Below are 15,741 nucleotides of genomic sequence, written 5' to 3'. Positions count from 1 at the left end.
GGGGGGGTGGGAGCATGGTCAAGGGGGCAGTAGGAGGAGGTATCTGCGAGCTGGCGTTTGGCCTCAGCGGTGTAGAGGTCGGTGTGCCAAACTACTGTATATAAAGGCTTCAAATATGAAAACAAAGCAGTCCCACTATACCATTTGAAAATATCTGATTGGACCTCCACTGGAGCATTGCAAACAGTCCAGGTCAACATGTGTTAGGAAGAATGTCAAAGTCCGAGAAACAGTGCAGAGTAAGTTTACTATTATGACCCCTGAGCTGAGGAACTTCAGTTGGGAGATTGGAGAACCTAGAAAAGCAGAGATGTTGACAGAAAACCTCAATAAATATTCCAAAATGCCAAGGGATTTTGATAATGAATCAAGAAAGATATTGGGTGCAATCTTTCCATTTTCAGGTAGAGTTTTGTTCTGTGAAGTTCATGGCATCTGTTCTGCCAGGGCTCATACTGAGTTTTGTCACACAATCTTACACTCTTCACCTTATTTATTTGAGCATTTGGGCTCTTAGGTGCCTTCCTAGGGAAATTACTGGGCCAACGAGATGGAAGTGCTTTCCATAAGATCAATAGACATAGGAGTGGAAGCAAGGCCATTCGGCCCACCGAGTCTACTCCACCATTTAATCACAGCTGATGGGCGTTTCAATTCTACTTACCTGCACTCTTCCTTAATTCCTTGCAAGATCAAGAATTTATCAATCTCTGCCTTAAGACACCCAATGCCCCAGCCTCAACTGAGCTCCGTGGCAATGAATTCCACAGGCCCACCCCACACTCTGGCAGAAGGAACGTCTCCTCATTTCCGTTCTAAATTGACTTCCTCTAATTCAAAGGCTGTGCCCACGGGTCCTAGTCTCCTTGCCTAACGGAAACAACTTCCCAGCGTCCACCTTTTCTAAGCTATGCATTATCTTGTAAGTTTCTATTAGATCTCCCCTCAACCTGCTAAACTTTAATGAATACAATCCCAGGATCTTCAGCCGATCATCATATTTAGGCCGACCATTCCAGGGATCATCCTTGTGAATCTCTGCTGGACACGGTCCAGTGCCAGAATGTCCTTCCTGAGGTGCGGGGCCCAAAATTGGACACAGTATTCTAAATGGGGTCTAACTAGAGCTTTATAAAGTCTCAGAAGCACGTTGCTGCTTTTATATTCCAACTCTTTTAAGAAAAATGACAACATTACACTTGCTTTCTTAATCACGGACTCAACCTACAAATCAATCTTTAGAGAATCTTGGACTAGCACTCCCAGATCCCTTTGTACTTTGGCTTTATGAATTTCTCATCATTTAAAAAATAGTCCAAAGTTCAAGATCTTGCACCTGTTCTTGTTGAATTGCATCAGCCATATCCTGGACCACCCTCCTAAACTGTCTAAATCTTTCTGCAGCCTCCCTACCTCCTCAGTACTGCCTGCCTGTCCACCTAACTTCCTATCATCGGTGAACTTTGCCAGAATGCCCCTAGTCCCTTCATCCAGATCATTAATATATAAAGTGAACAGCTGCGGCCCCACCACTGAACCCAGCGGGACCCCACTTGTCACCAGCTACCATTCCGAGAAAGAATCTTTTATCCCAACTCTCTGCCTTCTGTCAGACAGTCAATTCCCAATCCATGCCAGTAGCTCACCTCGAACACCTCGGGCCCTCAACTTACTCAGCATCCTCCCATGAGGCACCTTATCAAAGGCCTTTTGGAAGTTTTCAACTGCTGGGAACCTCTTGCTTGCTTGCCTCTGGCCCAGTGGTTAAAGCCTAATGCCCAGCTGCAAACCACTTCAGCAGCTGCAAGCCAGAAACTGACCCTCATAATGCGGTGGTCATCCTCTACATTCAGGACATGGCCCAGAGGAAACAAAAGCTTTCCTCGCCCCAGATAGGGACCAGGAGATTGGTGGTTGGATTGGTGGAAACGAGGGCAATCCTTTTACTAGTTGACCGTCAAAGACATCCACACCACCATCCCATTTAGAGAAGGATGCCCAGCAGAGCAGGACGAAGGTCTATGGTCTTCTTTGCTCTGTAAGGCTAAGGATCACCAATTTCTATCTGCTCCCTCACATTCACAGGGCCATCACTCACTCTGAATCTGTCACATTGCACATACATCACACCAGGCTCATGCGCTACAACTTTCACTATTGCATTCATCATGTCCATTCAAAGGCTATCATCCACTTTAACCTCCAAAATGATTTCTGACCTCTGTGCTTCCTTCTCAACCACTGGAGGCACCCCACCATCTTGCCTGTTCATGCATGATCGCTAACTGCTCTTACATCTACTTAATGATACATAATCTTTGTCTTATTGCAGGAAAAATAGGTCCACTACCTGTCTGGAATGAAATTGCCACTGTAATCTGACTGACCTACTTATAATCTCTGGACTAATGGCACTTAATCTCTGGGTGTGACCATGACCAAACTCCTGGACTAAAACTGGATGAGCCCCTTGACTGGTTGCAGATTACCCTCGCCCCACTGAGGACCATTCCCATTTAACTTCCTCACATGGCCATTTGCTTGAAGCACATGCAGTATATTTTCCAAATAAAGCGCTGACACATGCTGCAGGTGTAATATTAACATTGCAAGCTGCCAGACAGTGTTATGTCCACCCTTTTGACTGTCCAGTGTTTCCCAACATTTCAAGCTGCCTGCATCTCCTTTTGCAATAAAAAAAAATGCAAGACACAGAGGCTAGCAACCTGAAATGAAGCATTAAAGACCCATGGGCTAATAAACCACTGCAAGTCACACAAATGTGGTTGTCCACACGTCAGTGCTGAAGTCAATGCAAGTGCACTAAGAAAACTATGTGACTGTGTAGAGACTGGAAGGCTCTAAGTAAATGCAAAGTGAGAAAGCATTAAAAAAGCAAACTAACAGCATAAGGTACAACTTGTGAACACGCATGAGATGTGTGCCATCCTGGCACAAACATACACGTGCGAGATGTGTCTGAACTGCAGTTAAAATGTTGAAGGGCTAAAATGGTGCATGCAGTGGTCTGAGAGTAGCCATGATAATGTGGTGAAGCTGGTGGTTTGCTGATACTAACTTGTGTGGATTTAAGGTCAACAAGGATGGTGACCATGGATAATGCAGATGGGTTCTCATATCGCAGCAATTGGAAGATGGCCAGTACAAACAGTCAGTGAGATGCAGCTGGGAGGTACCCGCTTTGATGCACATGTTGGGAATTTTTGTACTGTCTAGTTTTTCAGGGAAGGATAGGAGAGTTAAAAATGGTGTATAAATAATGTTGGGGCTTTAATGAGGTGTAAATGCATGTAAATGCATGGTTGTTACTGCTCAATAGTGAGGATCTGAAGTCATTATTTGCGGGTTTGAGGAGAACATCAGAAAACATGTTCTCAACAAAAGGAAGTTGAGTTTCGTTTTCTCACAGTAATTTCCCATTTCTCTTGCTCATTGCTTACACCACACCAGGGAGGAGAAATTCCACCATTTCCTCTGCCAAGTGGGAAGAAACCTGAATTAATTATTCATTATTTTGAACCAGAGGAACTGGAGGAAATATGGATGTCTTTTCATGCAGAGGACTGTGGTAATCCGTTACAGAATCAGATCTCATCAGAATTTTAGAAAGGCAATTGAACTTGTATTTGCAGAAAATTAATTTTCAAACCTTACATGGTATCTCCTTAATCTTCAAATGTTCTCCTTTGTTCTGTCTGCTTTCTTTCCAACAGAAAATCAACTAGCTGAAAACCAGCAGAAAATATGGAGCTGGCTATTTAAGGAATTTCTTCTTAGTGGGAGAGGTGAAGCCTAGGAATTCTCTACATCAAAGAGCTGTGGAAGCTCCATCATTGAGCATGTTTGAGATAGAAATCAATCGATTTCTAGCTGCCAATGATAATAAGGGAAATGGGGGTAGTGCAGCAAAGGCATAGAGATAAATGATCAATTTGGACCTGTTGAATGGTGGAACTGGCTCAATGGGCCGAGTGACTCGCTCTGGTCCTGTGTTCTCACTTTCACAAGTATCCTATTATTTGTTGCAATCATTCTCTGTTTTTTGCAGCAATTGTTTTTTTAACCCCTTCCCTCAACACTTTTTCCCCCACTCGTGTCTCCAAAAGAAGTTGTCTCTGTATAATGAGTCAGACATGTGAAAACTATTATTTGATTTTGATAGACTTCTGTTTGAGCTCTGCCACCCATAACCCATCATGGTAAACAAGACCACATAGGCATTTCTCTCAGATCTGGTACTTCCAGAATTCTCCCTTTTAGGGGAGGTTTTTAGAAATTACCATCTTAGGAAGTTCAGCTTCATGAGGAACATAACAAACATTGCTAATGTGACAGGAGGTTAAAGAGTTGATGTTCTCTTGTGTAGAAATATCTTAGATGCATGTATGGAGGATTCTCACTTACATGAAATCCCAGACTTCCTTCATGCTGTTGGTTTTAAAGCCAACACAAATTAACACTTTTCGAATGAAAGCGAGTCACAAATTCAGCTCATAGCAATAGAGTTTCATTTTCAACTTTTGTTTTGGCTCGGCTAATGTGGCTATGAAGATAGAAGTCATTTAGCTATACTTTATATTTAAAATTGCTGTTTGTTCTCTTTGAGAATACTAAAATACATCATTGCTTGGTTTCACAGTATCGAACCAAGATTGTTCCAATTGTTGTTTCTGTCAAAGTTGTGGGATCTGAAGCTGCCACACGAATGCCTTTAATTTATGGAATTCAAGGTGACAATGACTCTGAAGTAGTTCAGAACATTTCTTTGGATATTACCCCACCTCCAGAAATTATCTACAAATCAGGGCCAGGATCAAGTGAAGGAATGAATGTTCTTGGCATTGTTATATTTTCTGCAACAATGGGTGAGTTTTTTTAACAGAACATCTGTCAAACTATGCAACAAGCGTCAGTATATAGATTATTTAATGATTTTTTTTTCATTTGTGATTTCCTATGTCTATTTATTATTTCTTTAGCAAATTATAACACTTTATTTAGAATGTCTACTTATCCATATCAATCTTCTTATAGAGTCATAGAATCATATAGCATGGAAACAGACCATTTGTTCCAACTCATCCACATTTTGCCCATATCCCTCTGAACCTTTCCTATTCATGTACCTGTTCAAATGTATTTTAAATGTTGTAACTGCACCTGCATCTACCACTTCCTCTCGCTGTTCATCCCACATACGAGCCACCATTTGTGTGAAAAGTTGTCCCTTAGGTCCCTTTTAAATCTTTCTCTTTTCACCTTAAAATTATGTCCCTTAGTTTTGAACTCTCCAACACAACGGAAAAAAAACCTTGCTCTTCACCTTATCTATGCCCTTCATCATTTTATAAACCTCCATAAGGTCATCTCTAAACCTTTTCTGCTCCAGTGAAAAAGTCCAAGATTATCCAGCCTCTCCTTATAAATCAAACATTTCAGTCCCAGTAACATCTTCATAAACCCTTTTTGTACTCTTTCCAATTTAATAGTATCCTTCCTATGGGAGGGTGACCAGAACTGTACGCAGTACAGGTCGTTCTGCTATAATGCGCATTTCATTAACACAAATTCGCTATAACACGATTGACTAATTGGGGACAATATTTCTAAAATGTGAAGTTTTAAAGCATGAATTTGTTATAACTTGATTCCAGCCGCATCAGTTTAAATTATGCTCTTATAACACAGGATTGGACGAGAACGTAGCTACCGTGTTATAGCAGAACAGACTGTACTCTAAAAGTAGCCTCACCAACCTCCTGTACAACCACAAAATGGTGTCAGAACTCCTATATTCAATGGTCTGAGCAATGAGGGCAACCGTGCTATACACCCTTTTTATCACTCTACCTGTGACACAACTTTCAATGAATTATGTACCCAAACCTCTAGATCTCTCTGTTTTTCCCAGGGCCTTACCATGAGCTATGAAAGCCCTGCCCTTGTTCATTTTACCAAGAAGCAATGCTTCGCATTTAATTAAATTAAACTCCATCTGCCACTCCTCGGTCCATTAGCCCAATTGATCAAAATCCCTTTGTAATCTTAGATAATCTTCCTCACTGTCCATATTACCACAAATTTTCATCTGCCAACTTACAAACCAAAAATCCTACATTCTCATCCAAATCATTTATATAAGTGACAAATAAGAGTGGACTCAACACCGCTGGTCACAAGCTCCTGTCTGAAAAACAACTCTCCACAACAACCCTCTGTCTCCTGCCATCAGCCAATTATTTTTCTTAAGTTGAAATATGGTGTAAGTAACAATACTTTGTAGTGTTGATACTGGGCTTATTTAGCAAAAAGATCCTATGACAAAAGCATTTTACAAATTAATGTGAATATTTGTGTGATAGTTTGTTACCTACCACTACATTTATATCACTAGTGGGCTTTTGATCATTGATAGTTCATATAGGATAAGAGTGAGTATAGGTAAATGTTCTACCAAGCTTCCAAGCAGTTGACTTGCTCGAGGGCCAGTATTGCACATCACCATAATGTAATTTATTTTACAAAAGAAGGGCACTCTGATTTTCTGAGAGGAGATTCTGATCAGGGCTCCTTCAGAAAAGTGAAAGTCATGCTTCTATTCTGGCAGTTAGTGCTGAAATGTCAAGGAAGGCAAACCACATTCCCTTCTCAAAGCAATGAGCTGCTGTTTTCTGAACATTTAAAGGGCCTGAAAGCCTCTTTGACAGTAGCAGTCAAATGGAAAGTATATAAAGTGATTGTGATATTAGGGTGCTTGGAGGGTAGGATACAGATGGGTAGGGTGCCAAGTGGATTGAGGGTAGGATACCAGTGGCCAGGTGCCAAGTCAAAAGTGAGTAGCATGCTCTAGGGATAGGGTGCAAGATGATGAAGGTGTCAGGTATGTGATGCAGTTTTTCTTTGGAGGTCAGGGTGAGTGGGACAAATCTGGTTCAGTGGTGACCATTATTTCACCACTTGATCTGATGGTGGGTGGTTGGGTCATGTCTGGTGGTGGGTTCAGGTCAGACCTGAGGTGTGGGTTGAATCAGATTCAGTGGCAGGGTGTTGGTGTAGGTTTCTGTTAGGTCATGCTTGGCAGGGGGAGGGATACTCAGTTTGTGTATGGGAGTGCGGGGTGGGGTTTGGTGACAGGGTTGCCAGGGTGGGCATACAAAGTGTGGAAGGGTTATCAGGCCAGGTCTGGTGGTGGGGAAGAGGAGGAGGGGTAGGTTTGAGTCCCAGTGAGAGGGGAGGGGATGGGGTGGGGTTCTGCCAGGCCAGGGTTGAGGAGTGCAAGAGTGTCTGAGGAGGTGTAATTGAGACCCTGTGGGGTAAGAATGGGGTCCATTACATTGTTTCTTTGGATTAGACTACGTGTTTCATAGTCTACCTTTTCTTGAATCTCATAAACCAATTGCCACGTTTCAGGGCTAGATAGGAATGCAACTCTGCGACATCCAGATAAAGTTAATGACTTGAGCTGTGACAAGTTATATTCTCTGTGTCAAGGTATAATGCTGGGGAGAATGGGAAAGAATGGACTGCCACTGGTCAGCTTCTGTCAATGTTTAAATGAATCTGTGATGAAGATTGTTGCTGTTGCCACATGGTGAGTCTGGGTCTGGTGCTCTTCATGCAGAACTGAATTTGAATGAATAGTAACTGTTTCACTACCTGTTGAATTATAGTGTTATGTGGGAATGTTGTGACCAGTAAATGCTGAAAGTTGTTTATTTTGTTTGCAAATGCTAAATATTTATAAATCTTATATTGGTTAATCTCCCAGAGAATAACAATAAACATTGCTGTCACCGTCAGATTACAAAGGGTCTATCACACTCCACTAGGCCACAAGGAAATTTGAGAAAATATTCATCAATTTTGTTAAAACATTAGTCTGCAAAACTTTTCTATTAATTATCTTGCTTCAATCCATCTGTTGTTTTTGTTAACTCTAGACTGCACTATTCTATTGATTGTCTGCCCCAGCATAAATGCCAAATCATCCAAATTAACTGTGCTTTGCACCTACCTTCTTTGACTGAGTCTTTGCTCATATATTGCTCTTAATCTGGCTTGGTGTCAAATTTATTTGATATCACTCCTATGAAGTCTCTCAAGATGCTTTAGTATATAAAAGGCATGACGTGTGTGAGAGTTGTTGCAGCACTTTCAGTATTCACTGACATTAGGGCCCAAGAGGTGTCATTTGATGGTTTGAGATAATACCTGCAATTGGGGTCTTATTTTCAGTGACATTTCAGTGAGGACTACAGCTTACTTGCTATCTAGGTTCATGTTTTGCTTAATATGATTATATTTTACCTACCTATAATCTATTGCAAAATCTGATCACGTTTATGATGAATATATTTTGTGAATTATAACATTTGAATAAATACTTTAGATAGTCCTCTGTATCTTTATTAGCTGTAGATTGGTGAACTATTCTATTTCAATGTGCTGGACCACTACAACTAAAGTCCTGAAAATACTTTTTAACTTCTCCATAATTTAATTATATTTTTCAATGAAGAGATCAATTAAAATCCAAAAACATGAAAAAGTGTTTAGTGATTGTAATGAGGGCAGCCAGGTGGACCTCAAAGAAGGGGCTATTAATCTATTCCAATCAGGGAGCCCTACCTGACAGATAAGAACAGGGGTGTCAGACATTCTGGTCACTGTGTGAGCAGGCTCTGAGGGAGCTGGATCAGTGTCAAGGACTCTTCATGTGTGAATAAAGGGTGACTTGGTGATGGGATAATGACCTCTGTAGAGTTATTTCAAAGTCTTGACCATTTTGAGTCATTGTCTCCTCCAGTTTTCTCAGACACGCATGAAAAACACCAGAAGGATAAAATAATGTTTAGAATCATAAAATGCTTACAGCAGAGAAGGAGGCCATTTAGATAATCATGTCTGTGCTGATTTTTTTGCAAAGCAATTTAACCAATTCACTTCCCACTGTTTCTTGGAAATCTTTTCATTTCAGGTGTTTATTCAATTCCCTTTCTCTCCACTAGAATTCTTTGTAATTCTATAAGACAGTTCTTGAAATCTAAATAACTGTGGTCCTGTGGGGTTTCTTGCATCAGAAGGGTATGGGGGCTTTGGACTTTTAAATTTTGCTATTGTTTCTTCTTCTTTTCTGTTCTGATTTAATTGGTTACGTTGAACATAATATGTTCTTTATATTAGTTATTTCCCTCTAGGCATAGTGTTTCTCATTGCTGGCAAAATCCTGGAGATGGATGACCCTACAGCAATCGGGAAAAAACTGGGCTTCTACGCTATCACAGTGGTTTGTGGTCTCGTGGTCCATGGGCTATTTGTTCTACCCATGGTTTACCTCTTTATCACCAAGAAAAATCCAATTGTTTATATAAGAGGAATCCTTCAAGCCTTACTCATAGCTTTGGCTACTTCATCAAGGTATGTCCCACGATTTGCAAGGTTTAAGTATTATCATCTAATGAAGAATTAAATTGGCTTTTTAAATTATTTGACACATCATTTCAATGATGTGTTCAGTAATATATCAACATTCGTCTTCAGCAGCCAATCAGCATTCTGCTTTCACTTTGCTTCTGACATGCCTGATGACCAATTCATCATTGGTAGATTCTGTCACATGAGGGAAAGCTGGTGCTTGGATAATATTGTATATGAGTTCTGTGGAAGCTTTTACACACTCACTGATGTTTGAATTTTGCCTTTGTACATTCCTGACTGATGTTTTCTGTGTCTTCCGAAACAAGTCTTTTCCATTTTGGTTGGTCACAACCCATTGACTCATGAGAGGTGGCAGCGATGATTAACCTCTGCAGTGATATTTTGAGGACATCCTTGAAGCACTTCTGTTGTCCTCCTGGCAATCCCCTGTTGCAACAGTAACACTGGGACAAAAAACAAAATTGCTGGAGAAGCTCAACAGGTCTGGCGAGAAAGCAGAATTAATGTTTAGAGTCCAGTGAACCAGCAATGTTACTTTGCTGGTAGGCTTACTAACACCACATTTTACCCACCAGGACTGCTTTTAAGTAATTTTTGTTTTGATTCGGGGCATGTGGCTTGGGAGAAAATGGTGTTATTAAATTGCCATTCTTGTCTCTTAATTTAGAGGACTTTGCAAAGATATTGCTGGTGGGTTTTCACCAGTGCTTTGAGATGGTGGCGGTAGATTGCTGAAGTCTCCAAGTCATGCAGGAACATGGATAATACTACTGCCAATTAAACCATGAACTTAGCCCTGGGATTTGAGAGCTTGGTCCTCAAATCATCTTGCCTTTTGTCAACTATAAGCTGAGTTATCACATTGAACATAATGGCGAATTTCATTATCTATGTTTGTCTTTGTTGAGAAGGTTAAGATGGGGAAAATGATTGAGGCTTTCCAGTGCCTTGCTGGTCTTAATCATCGGGGGTAGGTGGTGTAATGTGGAATCTGTGTGGAAGAAGACTTCAGTTTTGCAGGGGTTGGTCTGTCATTTTCTCATATGCATCAGAGAAAGAGGCAACAATTTCTTGGAGCTCAGTGAGAGCACACACACAAGTGTCATAGAACATAGAAAAGTACAGCACAGAGCAGGCCTTTTGGCTCACAATGTTGTGCCGAGGATTAATCCTAATCTAAAATAAAATAACCTATCCTACGCACCCCTCAATTCGCTTAAATGTCCCTAATGTCTCTGCTTCCACCAAAACCGCTGACAATGCATTTCATGCATTCACAACTCTTTGCGTAAAGAACCTATCTCTGACATCTCCTCTGTACCTTTCTCCTAATATCTTAAAACTATGACCCCTCGTGTCAGTCAATCCTGCCCTGGGGCAAAGACTCTGGCTATTGACTCTATCCATGCCTCTCATTACCTTGTATACCTCAATCAGGTCTCCTCTCTTCCTCCTTCTCTCCAGAGAGAAAAGTCCGAGCTTAGTCAACCTCTCTTTGTAAGACAAGCCCTCCAGTCCAGGCAGCATCCTGGTAAACCTTCTTTGCACCCTCTCCAAAGCCTCCGTATCTTTCCTAGAGTAAGATGACCAGAACTGGACACAATATTCCAAGTGTAGTTTCACCAGGGACTTGTAGAGCTGTAGCAAAACCTCGCAGCTCTTAAACCCAATCCCCCTGTTAATGCAAGATAAAATACCATATGCTTTCTTAACAACCCTATCCACTTGGGTGGTAACTTTGAGGGATCTATGTACTTGAACACCAAGATCCTTCTGTTCCTCCACATTGCCAAGAATCCTGTGTTTAATCCTAAACTCAGCATTCAAGTTCGACCTTCCAAAGTGCACCACTTCACATTTATCCAGGTTGGACTCCATCTGCCATTTCTCAGTCCAGCTCTGCATCCTGTCTGCAATAGCCCTCGATACTATCAACGACACCTCCAACATTTGTGTCATCTACAAATTTACTAACCCACCCCTTAACCTCCTCATCCAAGTCATTGATAAAAACTACAAAGAGCAGAGGCCCAAGAACAGAGTGCAGTGAGACACCATTCAACACTGATCTCCAGGAAAAATACTTTCCATCTATAACCACTATCTGCCTTCTGTCAGCCAACTAATTCTGAATCCAGATCGACAAATCTCCCTGTATCTCATACCACCTGTATCTCATACAGGTTGATGAATGAGCCTACCATGGGGAAACTTATCAAATGCCTTGCTGAAGTCCATTTACATCGTATCCACTGCTCGACCTTCATCAACCTGTCTTTTCCCCTCCTCAAAGGACTCAATAAGATTTGTGAGGCATGACCTGCCCCTCACAATGCCATGCTGACTGCCTTTAATCATGCTATGCTTTTCCAAATAGTCATAAATCCTAACTCTCAGAATTCTTTCCAAAACTTTGCTAACCACAGACATAAGACTGACTGGTCTGTAATTGCCAGGGATTTCCCTATTACCCTTCTTGAAAAGAGGAACAACATTCGCCTCCCTCCAATCCTCCTGTATGACTCCGTTGGAAAGTGAGGAAGCAAAGATCTTCATCAGCAGCTTAGCAACCTCCTTCCTTGCTTCCCGGAGCAGCCGAGTATAAGTCTAATCCGGCCCTGGGGATGTATCAATCTTAATGTTTGCCAAAATTTCCAGTACATCGATTTCAGCAATTTTGATCTGTTCAAGCCTGCATCCCATCTCCTCAAAGTTCTCATTCCCAACAAGGTCCCTTTCATTAGTGAAAACTGAAGCAAAAAACTCATTTCGGGCTTCCTCTATCTGCTCAGACTCCATGCACAAGTTCCCTACGCTATCCCTGATTGGTCCTACCTTCTCCCTGATCATTCTCTTATTCTCCACCTATGAGTAAAATGCTTTTGGGTTCTCCCTAATCCTTCTTGCCAAGCCTTTTTCATGTCCCCTCCTGGCTCTCCTCAGTCCATTTCTGAGCTCCTTTCTAGTAAACCTGTACTCCTCTAAAGCTGTGCTAGATCCTTGTTTCCTCCACCTTACGTAAGCTGCCTTCTTCCTTTTGACAAGAAGCTCCTCTGTTCGCGTCATCCAAGGCTTCTTAATCTTACCCCTTCTTGCCTGCCTCAGAGGAACAAATACGTGCATCACTTGGAACAACTGCTCCTTAAACAGTCTCCACATGTCTGCTGTGCCCTTTCTGCAATTGCTCCCAGTCTGTACTTCCCAACTCCTGTCTGATAATTTCCTTTTCCCCAATTAAATATCTTCCCTTGGTAACTGCTGCTTTCCCTCTCCAAAGCTATGGTAAATGTGAGGCAGCTGTGGCCACTGTCACCAAAGTGTTCTCCCACCGCGAGACCTGATACCTGTCCTGGCACATTGCCGAGCACCAAATCCAAAATGGCCTCTTCCCTCGTCAGCCTGTCTACATACTAAGTATGGAAACCTCCTGAACACTCCTGACAAAAACGGCTCCATCCGAACCATCTGCACTAAAGAGGTTTCAGTCAATATTGGGAAAGTTGAAATCACCCATAACAACAATCCTGCTACATCTGCATTTTCCCAAAATCTGCCAGCGTATGAGTTCTTCAATCTCTCTACTGTTATTAGGGGGTCTGTAGAAAACACCCAATGAGGTGGCTGCTCCCTTGCTGTTCCTAACTTCCACCCATACTGACTCAGTAGACAAACCTTCCTCAACAACATTTGTTTCTGTAGCTATGATGCACTCTCTGATTAGCAAAGCTACACCCCCTCCTCTTTTTCCACCTTCGGTGTTCTTTTTAAATGTTCTAAATCCTGGAACATCTAGCAACCAATCCTGCCCTGTGAAACCCACATCTCTATTATGGCCACAACATCATAGCCCCAAGTACTGATCCATACTCTAGTTCATCCAACTCCAGCTCCAGTTCCCGAACTCGGTTTTCGAGGAGCTGGAGTTGGGTGCACTTCCTGCAGATGTGATCGGCAGAGACATATATAGTGTCTCTCACCTGCCAGATTCTGCAGGAGGAACATGCAACTGCCCTATCAGCCATACCCCGCTACACTGAAAGCCCACACAGGACTAAACAAAGGAAGAGAAGAAAAGAAAAAATGAGTAAACCTGAAAACCTACCGAGTTTACCGACACTCCTTGCGTTAAAGCAGAAACACTTTAGCCAATCCCTTTGTTTCATCACGTGAGAAATCTTCCTGATAGATTCACTACATCCTGTCACTGCCCAATCTACAACTGCCCCCCTTTCAGATATGTAGCTCTGATTCCCAACCCCTTGCCAAACTAGTTTAAACCCTCCCGAACCCCATGAACAAATCTCCCACCCAGGACATTTGTGCCCCTCCAGCTCAGGTGCAACCCGTCCTTCATGTACAGGTCCCACCTTCCCCAGAAGGTATCCCAATGGTCTAGGTATCTGAAGCCGTCTCTCCTGCACCAGCCTCACAGCCACGTGTTGAGCTACACTCGCTGTCTGTTCCTCACCTCACTATCCCGTGGCACTGGTAGCAAACCTGAGATCGCTACTCTACTCATCCTGCTCTTCAGCTTCCAACCAAGCTCTCTGTAGTCACTTTTCAGATCATCCATTCTTTTCCTGGCCATATCATTGATGCCAATATGTACCACGATTTCTGGCTGCTTACTCTCCCCCTTCAGAATCCTGTAAACCCAATCAGCGACATCCCGGATCCTGGCACCGGGGAGGCAACAGCCTTCCAGGAGACCCGTTCCTGACTACAAAATCTCCTGAGATTCTGTCTAACTACTGAGTCCCCTACCACTGGCGCTTTTCTATTTTCCCCCCTTCCCTTCTGAGCCACAGTGCCAGGCTCAGTGCCAGAGGCCTGACAACTTTGGCTTCCCCCGGTAGGCCATCCCCACCAGCAGTATCCAAAACGGTATACTTATTGCTGAGGGGAACAGCCACAGGGGATCCCTGCCCTATCTGTTGGTTCCCTTTCCTCCCCCTGACTGTAACCCAGCTGTCCTTATCCTGGTCTGAGGAGTGACCACCTCCCTGTACATCCTCTCAATTTCTCCCTCAGCCTCCTGATGATCCGTAGTTCATCCAGCTCCACCTCCAGTTCCTGAACTCGCTTTTTGAGGAGCTGGAGTTGGGTGCACTTCCTGCAGATGTGATCAGCAGAGACATGTGTAGTGTCTCTCACCTGCCAGATTCTGCAGGAGGAACATGCAACTGCCCTATCAGCCATACCCCGCTACACTGAAAGCCCACACAGGACTAAACAAAGGAAGAGAAGAAAAGAAAAAATGAGTAAACCTGAAAACCTACCGAGTTTACAGACTCTTAGTAAGATTAGAGGAGGTGGGTGGGAGGGAATCCCTACGGTATAGGGTCTCGGGTTTAGATCTCACCCACTTAAAAACTTGCCAGCAGCGCTCGTTTCTCTCTGCCCTCTTTCCTCACCGCTCTGTTCAAAAAAATTTGTTTTTTACTCACCTTCCCAGCAGTCCTTTATTCCTCCCTCACACCTCTTGACAAATGGAGGCCCCAACACCTGAGGTAAGTATTTTAAATGGTCTTACTCACCTTCCCAGCAGTGCTCCTCCCTCACACCTCTTGACAAAAAAAACTTGCAAATTCATCTGTAAATTCAGCTCACTGACTGCAGTTAGAGTGACTCGAGTTTGGATTCAAGACAGTGTGGGTTGAACAACTTTCTGTCTGTTCTGTTTCTCCATGCCAATGGGTAATTTGCTGAAGTTGAGGTACAGGTTTGCAGTGAAGAAGGTTGGAGACAAGAACTGGTATAATGACATGGCCTTGTTTGAGTGCAATCATCATTGAGGTAGGGATCTGATGTTCCCTTGATAGTGAATATGATTGCTTATCATCATAGGGTTGGCTGAAAAATGTGTTGCTGGTAAAGTGCAGCAGGTCAGGCAGCATCCAAGGAGCAGGAAAATCAACATTTTGGGCATAAGCCCTTATTCAGGAATGAGGAGGATGTGCCAAGCAGGCTAAAATAAAAGGAAGGGAGGAGGGACTTGGGGGAGGGGCGTTGGGAATGCGATAGGTGGAAGGAGGTTAAGGTGAGGGTGATAGGCCGGAGAGGGGGAGGGGGCGGAGAGGTCAGGAAGAAGATTGCAGGTCAAGAAGGCCGTGCTGAGTCCGAGGGTTGGGACTGAGATAAGATGGGTGGGAGGGGAAACGAGGAAGCTGGAGAAATCTGCATTCATCCCTTGTGGTTGAAGGGTTCCTCGGTGGAAGATGAGGCGCTCTTCCTCCAGGCGTCGTGTTGCCATGGTCTGGCGACGGAGGAGTCCAAGGACCT

General features: G+C 43.0%; 1 protein-coding gene across 1 annotated transcript in view; it reads left to right on the top strand.

Moving 5' to 3' along the window:
* slc1a7a (solute carrier family 1 member 7a) overlaps window positions 1–15,741 on the top strand; it is a 72,960-nt gene that overhangs the window by 45,510 nt on the left and 11,709 nt on the right. The window contains exons 5-7 of the mRNA XM_043699315.1: window positions 4,661–4,886; window positions 7,513–7,612; window positions 9,205–9,438. Coding sequence (XP_043555250.1) covers window positions 4,661–4,886; window positions 7,513–7,612; window positions 9,205–9,438 — 560 coding nt within the window. The remainder of the gene's footprint in view (window positions 1–4,660; window positions 4,887–7,512; window positions 7,613–9,204; window positions 9,439–15,741) is intronic.

This window comes from Chiloscyllium plagiosum, chromosome 11 (assembly GCF_004010195.1).
Source record: "Chiloscyllium plagiosum isolate BGI_BamShark_2017 chromosome 11, ASM401019v2, whole genome shotgun sequence".
Classification (NCBI taxonomy): domain Eukaryota; kingdom Metazoa; phylum Chordata; class Chondrichthyes; order Orectolobiformes; family Hemiscylliidae; genus Chiloscyllium; species Chiloscyllium plagiosum.
The sequence above is the reverse complement of the archived record's forward strand: the minus strand, read 5'-3'. Positions and strand labels throughout refer to the sequence as shown.